This window comes from Mirounga leonina, unplaced genomic scaffold (assembly GCF_011800145.1).
Source record: "Mirounga leonina isolate KUSES-001 unplaced genomic scaffold, KU_Mleo_1.0 Mir_151, whole genome shotgun sequence".
NCBI lineage: Eukaryota > Metazoa > Chordata > Mammalia > Carnivora > Phocidae > Mirounga > Mirounga leonina.
The window spans coordinates 69,607,879-69,624,820 of NW_023270377.1; the positions used below are offsets into that span (position 1 = coordinate 69,607,879).

At 39.9% G+C, this 16,942-nt stretch overlaps 1 protein-coding gene across 8 annotated transcripts in view; it reads left to right on the forward strand.

Moving 5' to 3' along the window:
- Positions 1–16,942, forward strand: part of RBMS1 (RNA binding motif single stranded interacting protein 1) — a 209,462-nt gene that overhangs the window by 165,900 nt on the left and 26,620 nt on the right. For all 8 annotated transcript variants that reach the window (XM_035007916.1, XM_035007920.1, XM_035007917.1 and 5 more), the window contains exons 4-6: positions 3,881–3,972; positions 13,341–13,498; positions 15,503–15,582. In XM_035007916.1, the coding sequence (XP_034863807.1) occupies positions 3,881–3,972; positions 13,341–13,498; positions 15,503–15,582 (330 nt within the window). The remainder of the gene's footprint in view (positions 1–3,880; positions 3,973–13,340; positions 13,499–15,502; positions 15,583–16,942) is intronic.

Sequence of the window (16,942 nt, forward strand, 5' to 3'; positions counted from 1 at the left end):
TTTAAGCAACATGGCACATGAAGACAGTTTTGCCTTGGGACAGTGAATAAAGCAGTGCTTTATGTAGAGAGGTACTCAGTAAATGTTTTAAATGAATTAAACTGGAGTCAAACTGTAGACTGAAATGTTTATATTTAGTTGCCAAGGTTAGTGTGATTTCACATATTTGTAAATGATTTGGGAAAGCAGGGACACAGGAAAAAAAAAATCTTTCAGTTTTATAAAGAAAAATGGACTCTTGCCGGCATAAAACAGGAAGCTGATCTCAAACATTTGTTTCAAACCGAGAGAGAAATCACTGTAGACAAGTGATTTAATGGCTTTACCCTTTCTTTCCTCCCACCCCGCCCCCAGCAGAAAAGAATCTTACACGGCAGATAGTGTGCTAAAAATTAGCAAAGCTGCCCCAGTTAAGTGAGGGAGAGGACTCAGAGGACTCCCTAGCTTAGTTCTTCCCCACGCCCCTGTTCTGAAAATCCCTACCTATCGTACACTCTTCTCCAATGAGAGCCTGTTCCCTAGAACCAAAATTCCACAAAATGCACAACACGATATAGAAAAGGTGTAAGTAAAATGTACTCATGCAAAATTGGACATATTACCATAATAACAAACCCTTCATGGTTGGAAAGTGTTCAGAGATAAGTGGAGAGATTTGTGGGGCTTTCAAAATAAATAAGGGAAGGAATAATTCAGAGTTGATTGTCTGTACAGCACATGTCCTGGAGACCTTCTCTTAAAATGAGTCTCAGGAGATACTGCCTTGTGTGAGGGCAATCATAGGAACCTTTTAGGGCTCTTTGTCTCACACAGGAATAGACAGATGTCAGAATCTACGGTGGGTGGGTGGGTGAGTGAGTGAGGGGACCAAGGGGGCAAAATGGGTTTATAAAATCCTAGAAGCAGAATGAGAGAGCTCCTGAAAAAAAGTAATTTTAGGACAAATGAGAAGAAATAACACAACGTACCTCATAATAAAGACAACATGTTAGCCATTGATAACTTGAGAAGGTACATAGGTGAATGGATGAATTGATGGATACGTATAGATAGATAACGCATAAGAGATTATAGAGTATTCACATAAATGGAAAGTTCACATGTTATATAGTAATTTTTTGAGGTTGACTATATCAAAGAATTTTATACCTGAAAATTAGAGACTTTAGAGGTCACAGAACATTTATTTGTCACAAAGCATATTCTGGAGCCTCTCCAAGAAAGAAAATTACACTGGAAGAAACATTGCTCTGAATAACATGTACCTTAGTTATTAAGTTTGAAAATTTATGAGTCATTTGCTCTTCTGCATATCAATTTTTGTCAGGTTTTAGCCAACTAAAGGTATTTAAACACTTTCTAACACTGGTATAATTGGCGATTCAGGACCAAAAAAAGCTTACAAAGTATCAACTGTGACACGGATTGATCCATTTATTAATGCTTACAGAGTTACATACAAGACTAGAACACATGCACTTAAATGCCACACACACACACGAAGTTAAAATAGGTGAGGATAAAGCTGACTAATGGGAAGATAGGGGTAAGAGCAGGAATTCTCAGGTTACTACAAAAATGGCCTGGGTTTCCTAATGGCCAAAGCAAAAATAAAAAAAAAATCGCTATTCCCATGGTTTAGTCATTACAATGTGGAGGAAAATCCAACCAGCAGGAGTACCATAACTGTTCCTTGTCCTAAGACCTGAGAGTCCTTCTGGGGATCCAGTGAAAGGGTGCTGTATTACTTTGTGAATCCTACCTTCAAAAATACCTTTATACTCATTTATTTAATGAAACCCATAGAACCTGTAACTCAGTTTTATATACTCTTATATTTACTTGAAAAGTAATAAAGAAAACAAAAGAGCACATGGTTGCATGCCCACCCGTTATATTTGTTTCCAGCAAATAGTTATTGAAATGGCTATGTGGTTAGAAAAGGCCAGAAAAGGATGTAAACAACTAAAATGCAACCATTATAGATTTTTCCTAATAAAAAAATAACAGATAAAACGATACTAATAGTACTTGACTGGTAACAAGTTCAACCACAATTACATCAAAATTGAGATCTTCTGTTTTTTGTAATTTATTGACAATAGCAAAATTGTGGGTGGGAGTGGGGGGAACCACACTCAAATATCCATCAGTGGGAGTGACATCATTTCATTGTAGTTGGGTATTCATTTATGGCCTGCTGAAGTTGTATATGATGATAAAGTATGTACGAGAGTGAGAGTGTGTGTGTGTGTGTGTGTGTCCCCACAGAGGGTTGCATATTAGCATTAATGTACAGGTTTCTAAAAACGCTCAAACCGTGTTGACTCTAATTCCTGAGGCGGCTGTTGAGCAGCATTCTCTGCTTTTACCTGAGCCAGCTTCTCTTTTTCTTTCCAACCTGGCTGTTTCTCCACTGTCCAAATCAAATTAGACTTTATTTCAGTCCAATTCCAAGTAATAGAAGGAAGCTGCTGCTCATTTCAGCTTTAACGCATCTCTGCTGAAACACCTGCTTCTATAATTGATAGTTTACTCTGTTTCATACCAACATGTTTTGTTACCAGACAGTATTTTTGGTACTAATACTGCAAACCAACCTTTGACCCCTTGCCAAGCTCTGTGTTTGGCCTTGTTGATAGGTATGTTTGTCTGTCTGGACACTAGTACTTTTCCGTCAGAAGTACTCTATCTTTACAATATCTAGAAATCAGTGATAGGACTGGCCCCTCTGTGCAGCCTCCAACCAGTGCTTTTGTTTTTCAAAATATTCTTATTCATTTAAAGTTTATTTTAGAGTAATAGGGCTTGAGTTCCAATAAAATCTCCGTTGGTATTTTTACCTGGTACGCTGATCTTTTAATGTGTTAAATATGTTAAATATGTGTTAAATATGATTTAACGTTTTCTCAGTAACTTAAGAGTGATCACAGCGAAAAATCAGCGATGGCCTATGCTCTCAGGCTGCTTAAGTCCTCTTCTTTGTATAGTTTTCCTCTTTTATTGCTTGTTGCTAGTTTTTGCTGCTAGGTACCATCCATATGCTCATTTTGTAGCAGCCCTACCCTTACCCTGACACCTTTTTTCTCCTAGTTTCCTACTTTTGACTTAGTGTGGCCAGGGATTAGCTGACCAGCTTGTTAAAAATGTTTATGAAGCTATGAATAAATAAGCTTTGAACCGGAGCCTCTTTTAGGAGATTATTTATTTGTTCGTTTATTTGTATTTTGTTTTTAGCTGTTAGGGCATGAACTGCTGAAGCAGCTCTTTTGGATATCTGGAGGCATTTTTACTCCTTTCTTTATTTGAAGGGGTATCATGTGTATTTTAAGTAAATAAGTAATCATATTTTTAATCAGGTACTGAAATTGCGATTATTTTATGTTTGGGGTATTTCATGGTTATACTTAGTTTATTTGAAAAATGAATTTTAGTCTGTGGAATAAACATAAATTTTTTTCCTGTTATTTGTTAAGTTTCATATGATTGCTCCATCTTTCTCACCCAATCATTAAAATGCTATTTCTCTGAAGTTGATTTTTTTCCTTTTTTCCTTTTTTTTACTTTGGTTGGTTAACGTCGATGTCATTTTCTTCAGGAAGCAAGACACCTGAGAAAAAGGGAAAACTGGGGCTTTGAGGTTTTGTTTTGGTTTGTTTGTTTTTTGACTTTGGAGGGAAATCTGTCCAGCTCATGAGAGACAACAGGGGCAGACAGCCTGAGGAGGAGGCTGCATTGCAGGTGGTAACACCAGACACCTGTCAGGACGTCAGGGTTTTCGTTTCTGCTGCCTCTGCATCGGGAACCAAAGAGTCAGTCTTTTGCTCTTTTCATTATCACAAAATAATGGCTTAATAAGTAAGTATGTTTTGCATTTCAGGTTATGGTTTTGTCGACTTCGACAGTCCTGCAGCAGCCCAGAAAGCTGTGTCTGCCCTGAAGGCTAGTGGGGTTCAAGCCCAAATGGCAAAGGTGAGTCGAGAGCCAGTAGTCACTTCTCTGGCCCCTGGCTTCATCCTGAAGCCTGGCATGGCGCTTTGCCCATCAGTGTTGGCATTCTCCCTCCATCCTGGCTAACCTTGCTTATTCCTTCTGGACGCCTGCCCTGGGCCTCCACATCCTCAGTCGTAGTTTAGGGCAGAGGAAGCTACAGATGCTATTTCAAATCTGTACAAAAGTCATACATGTTTAGACACTGGTTATTTATGGGGTATGAATCTACTCTCTACTGGTTCTATAATGGCTTTATTCAAAGCTTGTTTCTGATGAACTTTTAGCATTCTGGAAGAGGAATGTTGTTGAAGCAGGGTTGATGCCCTCAGTCTTCCTATTGTCCAAATGTAAACTTGGGTTATGTCACACCTAGTGCCCGTAGCGCACTTCTAAAGATACTCATGTAATTCAGTGCATTTTTTTTTTCACTTGTGGTCCTTGAAGCCTGAAACTCACCAGTTTGATATTTTGTGTATTCTTTATAAAAGATCAATAATTTTTATTCTCTGTCTTCTTTAAGCACAAAGGAAAGTAATTTTGTTACTTCTGCTGCTTCTGAATAGTAGCATGTGATCATTCCCTCAGGAGCATTCACATTTCCGTAAGGAAGGAGAATTTATGGAAGTTCAAGGACTCTGGTAAAGAGATAAGTTACCTGCTAAGACCTTGAGGCTCCTGAAGGACGCATGCATAGGAACCACACCAGAGATTTACCGTGACTCAAAGAATTTACCGTGATTAATGTGTAATACATTATGGTTTCTTTCTTATTTGAAATCATAAATAATGATTTCAGGAATTAGTGAAAGGGATCACCTTTCTAAAGTAGTCTTTAACTATTTTTAAAGCTTTGAATTGAGTTGTACATATTTTAGATTTTCTTGAACTCCAGAGTAAGAAGTTAAAATAAATAGAAACTATAAATATTAAGCACCACGATTTTCCGATTATCTGTCCACGCTATAGAGTAATTCCCTGTGGCATTGTTAGAAGACCGTGATTATGAGGGTTTTAAGTATATTTAATTGTGACTGTGCAGTATTTGTGTTGCGTAATGATTTACAGCATGTTTAACCTGCCTCTGTAAACAGTGGGTCCCCATCCATTTTATAAGCAGGACTTTCAAGGCACAATCAGAAAACAGCTCTATTTTTCCCTCTACTTTCTCCATTTCCTCTGTTCTGTGAAGTTCCTGCTTCCTCCTCTCATGGATAAAATTCAGGGCAGGTCCCATGACTTTTCTGGCCACTCTCATTATCTTAAAAAGTCCCTTCACTTCTGGTCTTTCTCATTAATTTTTTTTTTCTTTTCAGTAGAATGCCTCTTGATTTTTCATATCCAAACTTCATGGAATGTAATTATCTTTCAACACATTTTCAGCCGTTTCTGTATGTATTTACACCAACCTCAGTACAGGATTTTAAAGATGATGTTGTATAGGGAGTCTCAAGTTACATTCTAAATAAGTTTGTAAAATGTCAGAATCACTTGCAGAGGTCATATGAAAAGTGCTGAGAGTCAGCAAAAGGGATATGTGTCTTGGATGTCACTGGTGCTGAAAGAAATCACAGCTTACACAGCAGTTGTCTGCTAACAACCATATTGATCACTTGGTGATCAAGAGGCAATGTTTTAAAGGTTTATATCCCAATACAACATAACAGGTCACATTCAAAATAGGAAAATAAGTATTTAATTACATCTTAGGAAATTGGGGGTGGTGATTAATGTGTAATACATTATGGTTTTTTCTTATTTGAAAAAATGTGAAATAGGACCCTGGTTAACATTTGGATGCTGGATGTCTTTTTTTTTTTTTTTTTTTTTTTTAAGATTTTATTTATTAGAGAGAGAGAGAGCGAGCACAAGCAGGAGGAGCAGCAGGTAGAGGGAGAAGCAGGCTCCCCACTGAGCAGGGAGCCTGGTGTGGGACTCGATCCCAGGACCTCAGGATCATGACTTGAGCCGAAGGCAGACGTTTAAGCGACTGAGCCACCCAGGCGCCCTGGATGTCTCATTTTTAAGAACACATTACCGATGTTAACATGTATGATGCCTGTAATTTAAATGCCCAATCCTGATAGGTTTGTTTGTTTGTTTTTGGTGAAGTTTTTTTTTTTAAGATTGATTTATTGATCTTGCGGGGGGGGGGGGGGGGGGGGGGGGGGGGGGGTTAAAGGAAACCCCCGCAGGGCCCCGCCTGGTGCGGAGCCCAATGTGTGGGGCTCAATTCCAGGACCCAGAGATAATGACCTAAGCTGAAAAAGAGTCAGCCGCTTAACCGACTGAGCCACCCAGGCACCCTTGTTTTTGATGAAATTTTAAGTATCACGTTGAAGTTTCACCCATCTTCCAGCTCAGGTCTGCTCTCAGTCATAATAAGCCTACAGAGGAATGGGAGCTTGATTAGTTTCTTTCCTATTTCCCAAACTTATGTTTTTCTTGCTCTTCTATCAACTTGGGTAGCTGTGATTTCTAACACTCCCCCCTTGGAACAGGGTATGGGCTGGAGAGTTTCTTGACCTGACAGTGATGTAATCTGGTGCTGATTTCCCTGGCCAGAGAGGTGATGCTTTCCCTCGTGGAATGCTTTGGGCATTTTTCAGAGGTCTCTTACACCACTACCACCACCTCTAATTGATCTTTCTCCTGTGGTTCCTTGAAACTAGTGAATATATGCCTCAGCTCCGATAATCTAAGGGTCTGTCTTCAGCCCCTTTCGGCTGGGACCTCCTTGCCCTCCAGGGCAGCCTTCTTGAAAGGAAGGATGTAACGTATTACCCTGGGCCAATTCTACTTGCATGGCCCCCCTTTGATCTACGTTTGGCACCTGTCTGTGGGAGAAGTAGGTACCTACCACCCACACTTTTAGGCCCCTTCAGCCAGCCTTTCACCTGTTAGATTCCTCAGGCTGAAGTCAGACATCGATCCATTGTATCCGCCAAGCTCCATGGGACACCGTGCAAGCCTCCTGAGTGGTCTGTTCAAGCCCCTGTTGCTTGCCTGGCAGTGATAGGCAAGCAGCCCACACGGTGAGACTCAGAACACATCAGCGTTTCTCTCCACATACATTTTCATTCTCAGCCTCTCCAGTCTCTCATAGGCAGGTGGAGGTGGGTGGTCAGCTAAGCATCCCAAACCAGTTCTCAGCCGCCTCTCTTTAGGTGGTCTGGTTTCTCACTCTGGAATGTGGGAGTGCCAGCCATTGTTTTGTGGCTTCTGCTGAAACAAGGTTAGAAAGAGAGCTCTTTTAACGACCTGTTACAAATGCAGTGGCCTTATTTAAAGCAGCCCTAAGAACACTTACCTAGATATCGCCTCAGTGCCAGTGATAGGAAGCAGCATAGTCTATTAAATGTCCACTGTTCTGAAGAACTCTCTACACTGCATTCGGTCAGCGCCGGACTGGACATAGACTGGCCCTCCCTGACGTGTCAGCGGTGCGCTCTGAATGCCACTTTCCTGTGGATGGATAATGAGCACCGTGCAGAGGCCTCCTTAGGAGACTTGGGACTGTAAATTGGCTAGGAAAAATGATCCCTTTCTACATCATCGGTAGGGAAGGAACGGTACACAGGTTCAGAGATGGCTGGCAGTGTGCCAACAGCCTGCACTTGGTGAATTTCTTTACGTCTCTGTAGAACGACTGAGTTTCCTGGGCCTGATTTCTTTTTTATTGTATCATTAAAGTGACAAAAGATATTTCAAATGCTAGAGGGTCCATTGTTCTATTCCATGGCACCATGGATTTGAGGATTTGGAATTGACTTAACCCCCTCATGCTATCCAGATAAAGGGGAGCCTGGCATGCACTTTCTGTGGAGACACTTTTTAAAAGAATTAGGTCTGGCTCCCATGTTGAGTGATAAGGGACCCATTGCCATCCACTTTTTGCTAGTGAATTAACCAGGATACTACATAAAGTTTTGAAAATTCACCCTGCCACATAGTAATTAGAAAAAATTAAGGGACATTTTACTAGGGAAGTCATCAGGGTGGTGGGGGGTGGATTGGGGTTTGGGTGAAGGAGAATATAATATTGTTTGACACATTGGCTATCCTGGGTTGAAAAAGGATTCCACAGATACTCAAAACTGAATTGAAAAATTGCAGGTGGAGAGCATTCAGCTGCAGTGATTGTTTCTTATTCATGTTTTAACTTTCAGTACCTTTCTTGGTACCTGGCATAGGGTAGATACTAAATCTTTGCTTTGTTGATGGCCAAAGAAGCCAACTCAGTGAGAGAAAAACTTTCTTCCTAGCTTGAGCAGATATTGAGAATTAAGAATGGGATGTTCAAAAGTTATATTTATTGAGCTCTGTCCAAAGAGTACCCTGAGGAAACTTACCAAAAGGTTTTCCCAAAGGCTTAGGTCCATGCCTATTGCTATTAAACTTGGCCTCCTTTCAGATGTGTTTGTTTTTAGAACAGAAGGCTCAGAATCTACAAAAAGAGCAAAACTCAGATATCCAGCTAAAAGGACTTAAAACTCAAATCAACATTGGTAATACCTGTTAAAAAATGACCTCTATAGGCCTTTCAGCAGTGCCTCTTAAGGCCTGCTGGGAGTCAGTGGATCGTCGTATGTTATTTGCCCGGTGGTAAAGCTAGCACATTTCTTTTCAGTAAATAGGCAGTCAAACGAGCAGGAGTTTAATCCCCCTTCCACATGGAGTCCACCACGCTTCAGGCAGTTTGCATTCACATGCCTGTGAGCAGCTATTGGCTGGTTGGTGAACCTATTCAGTACAAGAGAAAACAGATGTCTGGTCTTCCTGCCAAGTCCCTTTCTTGCGTTTTAGGAACCATTCCACATGCACAGGGAGGTTTTTGTTAATTTCTTTCAGATGATGACTGAGTGCTTTACACCACGCGGGACCTCTGAGCCCTGCTTTTCTACTCAAGTGAACATCAGTGGCCATTTATCCCTCTCACGGCCAATGTGGGAGCTAGTTTTCTACTTGTTAGAGAAGCCATTGAACCTTTTCCATGCCTGAGGATGGATATAAAGAGGCCTGTTGGCCCCATTTTATGTTTGGCCACCCATAATTTACAGAATAATTGTTTTTTGAGACATAACATTGTATGTAATAAAACAGAGTTATGGTTGTCACTGATTTTAAAGTAACTAAATTCGAGAGCCACCCCCCAGTTACTACAAGGCTTATATATTCCATTCACTATGAATGTATGGTAATGAGAAGACACGGACACTTGGGGATTAGATATTTTTGTGGCCAGTGTGCCAGCTTGGAGTTTCTGCTCCTTTCTTTCTTTTTCTTTTTTAATTATTACAACTTTGTGGTCGATGTTTGCAGGATAAGTCGACCATTTGATGAGAAAAATAAATAACATTAGCTTTAAAAGGTCATCCCAAATGAAAAACCAATTAATTGACTGAGTTGTTGCTGTTGAAAAAAATGCATTCAAATCATAGGAAATATGTACTCGTGTTTAGTCTACTTTGGCTCACTATTTATCAAAGAATGGGTTAAGAGCTCAATTTCTTTCTGGATTCTGATTTTAGTACTTATTTTTTTCTTCATCGTAAACTTTCAAGTTGAATCAGGACTTTAAAGAATGTACTATTTTATTAATATTTTAATCATACAAGCAACTAAAACATAGATTTAGAAAGTATTTTGTACCTACATTGTTAAACCTTTTTAAAAATACTTCACATATGGGGCGCCTGGGTGGCTCAGATGGTTAAGCGTCTGCCTTCGGCTCAGGTCATGATCTCAGGGTCCTGGGATCGAGTCCCGCATCGGGCTCCCTGCTCCTTGGGAGCCTGCTTCTCCCTCTGCCTCTCTCTCTCTCTCTCTGTCTCTCATGAATAAATAAATAAAATCTTTAAAAAAATAAATAAATAAAAATAAAAATACTTCACATATGACAAATTCTCCTCTGAACATTCTTAAATATCAGTCATTTAGTGGTTATAATTGTAACTTAAAAAGAAAGCCCCACAATATTTACAGTATATGTTTCTTACATAACATTTTTTATGCCTTATCTTTGTCCAAGGAGGGTTTTAACGCTTTTTAATTAGGGGGTTCCCAGCTTTATTCTGAATCTGACTAAGCGTGATTCAGAGATTTTTCTCATAAGATAGGCTTGATGGTACCATTTCCTTGCTTCCATGCCTCCAGAAGCTCCCCTCATTTGTCAGACCATGGCTTTCTAACTACAGTTGGTGGACGACAGTTCCTCCTTCCTCCTGTTCCCCACTCACCCACCAGAGTACATGAAATCACAGGATAAGCCTGGCTTCTCTCCCTGAACTTATCAGTATTACTTGAAAGTATGAGGTCAGAAGCATCGTTCCCATATTAAAACAAATCTAAAGAGTTAGGAAGTAGATTGCAAAATTTACGTGACTTTTTTTTTTTTTTTTTTAAGATAAAGCACAAGACTTCCAAAAAAATTGTACTGTGCTAAGGCTACTTTGGCCATTGCCTGGCGACTCTTCAGTGTACATAGTCCTTCCTGCTGTTGGCAATGCTGAAGTGGAAAAGTTTAGCAGCAGGAACTGGCAAATAGAATCCAACTCCTTAGATACCCTTTCACAATCTGGTTTCAGCCGCATGATTTCTCTTTGTTTCTCAAATCTCAACTTAGTGCCATGCCCTCTGAAAACTCTTCCCTGCCTTTCCCAAGACAAGCTCCCCCATCCTTCCTCCCATTGTGAGTTGCACCCGCCTGACTGAGTGCTTTACACCACGCGGGACCTCTGAGCCCTGCTTTTCTACTCAAGTGAACATCAGTGGCCATTTATCCCTCTCACGGCCAATGTGGGAGCTAGTTTTCTACTTGTTAGAGAAGCCATTGAACCTTTTCCATGCCTGAGGATGGATATAAAGAGGCCTGTTGGCCCCATTTTATGTTTGGCCACCCATAATTTACAGAATAATTGTTTTTTGAGACATAACATTGTATGTAATAAAACAGTTATGGTTGTCACTGATTTTAAAGTAACTAAATTCGAGAGCCACCCCCCAGTTACTACAAGGCTTATATATTCCATTCACTATGAATGTATGGTAATGAGAAGACACGGACACTTGGGGATTAGATATTTTTGTGGCCTAAGCACTTACCGCATGTGTTTCTCTCTCCCCTACTTAACTGTAAGCAGCTGGAGGACGGGACTGGAGTCAAGGTTATTTTAGGCGAATCTGGGATGTATGAGATGCCCTGTAAATATCATTTGACTGTATGAGGCTCCAGGGCTCATCAGCACCCACCCTCAGAGACAAAGGACTCCATGTGTACTTGCCAGTTAAGGACCAGACTAACACAGGAACAAATAGAGTCTTCTGCACCACAGGAAATCTTTGGGGACTTGGGAGGGTAGAGCCAACATGAGGTGACTAATCGAGGAGCTGTGCGATTCATCGGGCCAATTTGGCAGAGGTAGTGAGTGAAATGGAGGTAAGGAGAGATTTTACCTCTCACCCTACCTCAGAAGCACTTGAAAGCTTTAATACCTCAGACCATTTTGCTTTTCCTTATATTTTCAAACACATTATCTGTTACTGTTTTGTATTTATTAAATCACTTTCCGATTTTTGTACATTAAAGATATAAAGATAGGTTTTGTTCAGCATAAGATAATCAGCCATCCTACATTGAACTGATCTAATTTTAGCTAAAAGCAAAGATAGATACCATTTTGTTTAGCCTGTGAAGGGTGAATGAGGTTAAGTATTCGGCTTACTATTGAACATTTGAAAATTTTAATTTTTTTCTCGTGTCCATCCCCACTGCCACACACCAGGGACACCTCAGGGACACCGGGGCCTGGAGCCTTTGCTGCACCCCTTTGGGCCTGGCCTGGTTACATGCTGCTGCCCTCTGATCTGAAGCGGGAGGTCATGGGGACAGTACTTTTTACCCATAGTTCCTCTGGGTCTGATAACTTGAATGCCTGGGAATATACCAAGGCATTTGTCATTCCCTAGGATACCAGACTGTTATTTTAAATCTTACCAGGTACGTATAGTATGAAAGGTCAATATGCGCTTTTACTTGCAGATTATATGAAAGAACAGATTTCATTTCAGGTTTAATTAACAACAGGATAAATTTGAAAGTAGAGACTTTGTACAATTCAAATATGCATATGCTCCACATATATTTTTAAAGTTCTGTGCATTTTGGAAATCTAAAATATAATGAGTGTGCTGTTCTGTTGCCTAATGCTAAAACATCAGTTAATGACTTTACTAATTGTGCTTATTGAAGAAAAATCGTAAGCCTGCATAGCTCAATATGTGAAGATACATTTGGTTAATAGAATCAAAGGAAAGCCTGATTTAAAATTAATTAAGACTGTTCTAATCTCACCACTGCAGAAGTGAATTTTGACTTGGTCAGAAAATATTCCAGTTGTCATATAAGCTTTTTCTCTGATTTAACACCATACTCTTACTAAATATACATAGCAGTTACTGGTTCTCAGAAAATTCAGTTGCGTATCTTTGGTTTCAGCTGATTCTATCTCAGCCAAGGAAAGGTGAGTGGGGAATGATCTAATTATTGCTTCTTGAACTTTTATATGCATATGAATTACCTGGAAATCGTGTTAAAATGCAGCTTCTGCTTCTGTAGGTCTGGGAGGGGCTTGTAGGTAATCCCATCACTGCTGGCCCTGGATCATTCTTTGAGTAGCCAGGGTTTAGCGAAGCTCCCCTCCCCCACGGACTCCTGAGTTCACCTTTATGCTGGTTCTAAAGTTTGCTCCGCCTAGAGTTTATCATTTTATATATGGCTTTGAGTTTACTTGTTTTTTGTTCATTTCTGGGCTCTCCTTTCCCCATGGGTGATCAGAATGCCAAAGTAAGTAGTAAGGACCCTGCTGTGGAGCAGAAGAGGGGAATTGGGACAAAGCCCCACTGGACTTGAGATGACTTGGTCCAGAATCCGTTGTGTGTCTCTGGATTGAATTATTGACAGTAATAGCCTAGTGTGCCTGAAACGGACTCCTAAAAATAGTCTCAGGGGAGACGTTGGTTATTTTGGGAGCGCTGCAAACAGCTGAGAGTGTGGTTCCATGAGGGTACCCTCTCCAGCTCCGTGGCGCGTGCCTGCAGTTGCATTTCCAAATGGGCTGAGAACGGCTCTGCAGAATCCCGTCCGACCTGCACAGATTGCCTAAGCTCCTGACACTGTTTTCAAGTGTGCAAGGTGACTTGGGTGTTCTGTAGCTCCCACACTCGCTCTCGGTAGCACTCTAAAAGGACCTGAGCCAAGAGAGTGGCTCAGTCAAAGTAGGTGTGTTGTGTTAACATCAGTATTTCAACTTCCATTGGAAATTAATGGACAATTCTCTGTTCTGTTTTAGCAACAGGAACAAGATCCTACTAACCTATATATTTCTAATTTGCCACTGTCCATGGATGAGCAAGAACTTGAAAATATGCTCAAACCATTTGGACAAGTTATTTCTACAAGGATACTACGTGATTCCAGTGGTACAAGTCGTGGTGTTGGCTTTGCTAGGTAAGCACGCTGCTCTGTCTTTACTATGTCAGTGACAATAGCTCTCCTGAGTTTCCTGCAAAATAAAAGTTGAGCGAGAAGAGAGAATTTAAGCCAGGGTTATGGGAGCCCAGTTGCACCATGAATTTAAATGTGTAAATATTGGTTTGTATTTTTTTTTTTTTTTCAGATATTTTGGAAGTTCATTAGGATTCTTGAACCTGAAGACACTAAATATTTGGTGACTCAGGGCAAGGAACTATCACATGAGCACTAGTTTTGAAAATATGTGTCCTTAATGTTTTGATTAATTTGATCAGGATGCCTGTAACTTCTTAAAAATAACAATCACAGGTTCCTGAATTTCATAAATAAATCAGTATGGCTTTTCCCATTTGATGGAAATTTGATTCATCATAAATAAAGTCAGTGAATTAGCTTATTTCAATCATTCAGAGAGTAAGACAATAATAGGACACTTCTCTAACCACCAGTTGCTACACCAATTGTAACATTTTATAATTTTGCTTCAGATTTTTTTTTCTTTTTTAAGAAGCAAAATGTCACAGATCTATCTAAAGTGCCCTCACTTCTTCCAGCTTATTTTTATCCCTTCCTCTCCGGAAAGGATACTTTAGTGTAACGGTTAATTTTGTTTCTAAAAGAAAATTCTCAAACAGAAAGTGCTTTGAGTTTTGACATAGTTCTAACCTACAAGCCCATGTATAAAAACTGATTTTCCATTATTTAGGAACCTGTTAGTACTGTGCAGGAACAGATAATGTCTATGTGTTGACTTTGATTTTGGAAGAAAAACTGCTCATATTTTACTTTCATATACAACACCCTATTTGATGACAATCACATCTCCCACAGACCTGTGAAATCGACAAAGGCAGCATTGTTCACTATTTTATGTATAAGAAAATCGAGTCAAAGAAGAGCTGTTTCCATTGTCACCAGACTGCCAAGTAATGAAGCAAAGTCTAGTACTTGGTTCTTCTGGCTTTTAGTTGATTGCTCTTTCTGTTAGGTCAGATAATTTTAAGGTGAAACTAAAATTTCTATAGGTGGAAAGTCACCAAAACTTGGATTTCCAGTGTACACTTCGTTGTTTAAAAGGATCCGGGGGAAATAATGAAAAGCTCAGCACCAGCTAAAAAATCATCGCCTCTGTGGGGGTGCTGAAAGAAGATCAAGTAGTTTCAGTTTTGTATCCAAAGATGGAACCCAATTAAATTCTACTGCTTTTTAAAACTATTACTACCCATTAAAACCAAGATGTAACTCTCTGGGTAGTCCAGGAGTGTGGTGCATTTTGAATAGATTATTCAATGTTTCTTCCATTAAAAAAAAAAATAAGTCAAAATAATGTAATTCCCTTGAAATGTTTCTCAGAGGTTTTTAGCCACCTGCAGATGTAAAATAAATTGTAAAGTTAGGCTCAATCCTTTAATTACTCCTCTGAAGCCAGGATGACAAAGACAGTACATAACCGACTTCACTAATTTAACTTTATACCCAAAGTTAATATAAAAACCGTATAAGGAGTATCCTGTGATTTTTCACTCGTTCTCATCATGACTTTTGAGTCTGTCCTTTTGTGAATATATGAAAGGAAAGGCCATCTTTAAAAATATTCTGGCAGCAGTAAATCCACTCATTTTGAACTGGCATTTCTGTTTTAATTCCATATCATGACCAGCAGAGCTATTGTGTATTGATTGTCAGTTTTCCAACAAGTAGAAAAAATATTACACGTTTGATATGCTTGGTATTAAACACTCTGGATATAATTTATTTCTTATATGATTCAGAATGTACTCTGTGGATATAAGTTTTCATTTTATTATAGAAGTACACATAAAGCAGATAAAAGATAGGATAAGCCCACTTTTTCTGATTCACATTTTTGCTAAGTTTCATTTGTATCCGATAAACCTCTAAGAATGTATTCACATGCACAAAACAAAATCTGAAACTAAGAGATCTCTAAATATGTGTTTTATTTTGATGGATGAATAGGATGGAATCAACAGATAAGTGTGAAGCCGTTATTGGTCATTTTAATGGAAAATTCATTAAGACACCACCTGGAGTTTCTGGTATGTTGTTTGTCTAAAATTTTATCAGTAATTTTTTATGTGATGTATGTATAAATTTTAGCACTTGATGTATCGTGAACCAAAAACCCCTCATCTAGCTCTTAAAATTTATTTCTTTGGCCCTACAAATAAGACTTGAAGATGCATTTCTCCCAAACATTGAGTGTTTAAAAATGAATGGGAGCCATCCCAGTGGGAGGGAGGGTCTGACTTGTAAGGCATTCAGAAGCCCCTCCTTCTCAGATGCCCAGACCTCCTCTAACCCACCTCCCCTACCATCCACCAGCCTCAGTAAATCTGTCCTGCAGTCTTATCCACTGAGCCGCATGGTACTCTGCACCACAGCTCCTGCCTTTCTTGTGGAAGATCTCAGCCTGTGTTACCCTGCACCCCTTACAGAGCCTGGACCTCAGTCCCTACGGCCCTTCCGTCCACCCCATGGTAGCCACCTCCTCCTACCACTCTGCCTTGCGTTGTCGTGACCAAGAACACAACACCTTGGGAGCTTTTCATTCCCAGATCACACTCATTCTTGGCTCCCACTAAACCTGATCCAAATTTCAATGGGGTTCTTCTTTACCTCTTTTCCATCCCCACCAAATCTGGTCTCCATTTTAGTGGTATCCTCATTTGTCTTGTACCCCATCCCTCAGTCACACCTGCCTCACAGAATGCTAAACCTGGATTAATTCTACAGCAGGCCACCTTCTCTGCCCCTGTTACATCCGGGAAGGTCAAGGTTGTTTCCAGCTTGACCAGACCCTCACCATCACTGGTCCTCACCACACAGCTTTCTCATCCTTCCCTGGCTGCAGTCTCCCCTCGAAGCCTGCCCACTTCTCCCTTAACCCCCTCTCAACTCTAAGCAGATGACTTCACTTCTCACTTGATGAATAAAATTGAGGTCACCAGGTGGAAACACCCATCAACTTCCTGTTTCCTCCCAGCAAGGAGAAAGACCATACCCAGCCCCATTCTTGCCTCCCTCCTTCCTAAAGTCTCAAGGACAAGGGCTCCCAAAGCTGTGGCCTTGATCACATCTCATCAGGACCTTGCTCTGCCAGTTATCCCCTCCCTCTCTTAGGATTTCACATTTCTTTTGCTTTTATTCTTTTTTTCCCCCCAACAAAACCAATAACCTTTATTTTCAAAAATAATAGATCTCTGGCATGACTGATTAGTAGAGAAATGCAAGAAAATACACAAATAAACAATACTAGGAACAAAAGTTGTGACCGTAGAGAAATGCAAGAAAATACACAAAGAATACTAGGAACAAAAATTGTGACTGTGACTACAATAGACATTTTTATTTTATTTATTTATTTATTTATTTATTTATTTATTTATTTATTTATTT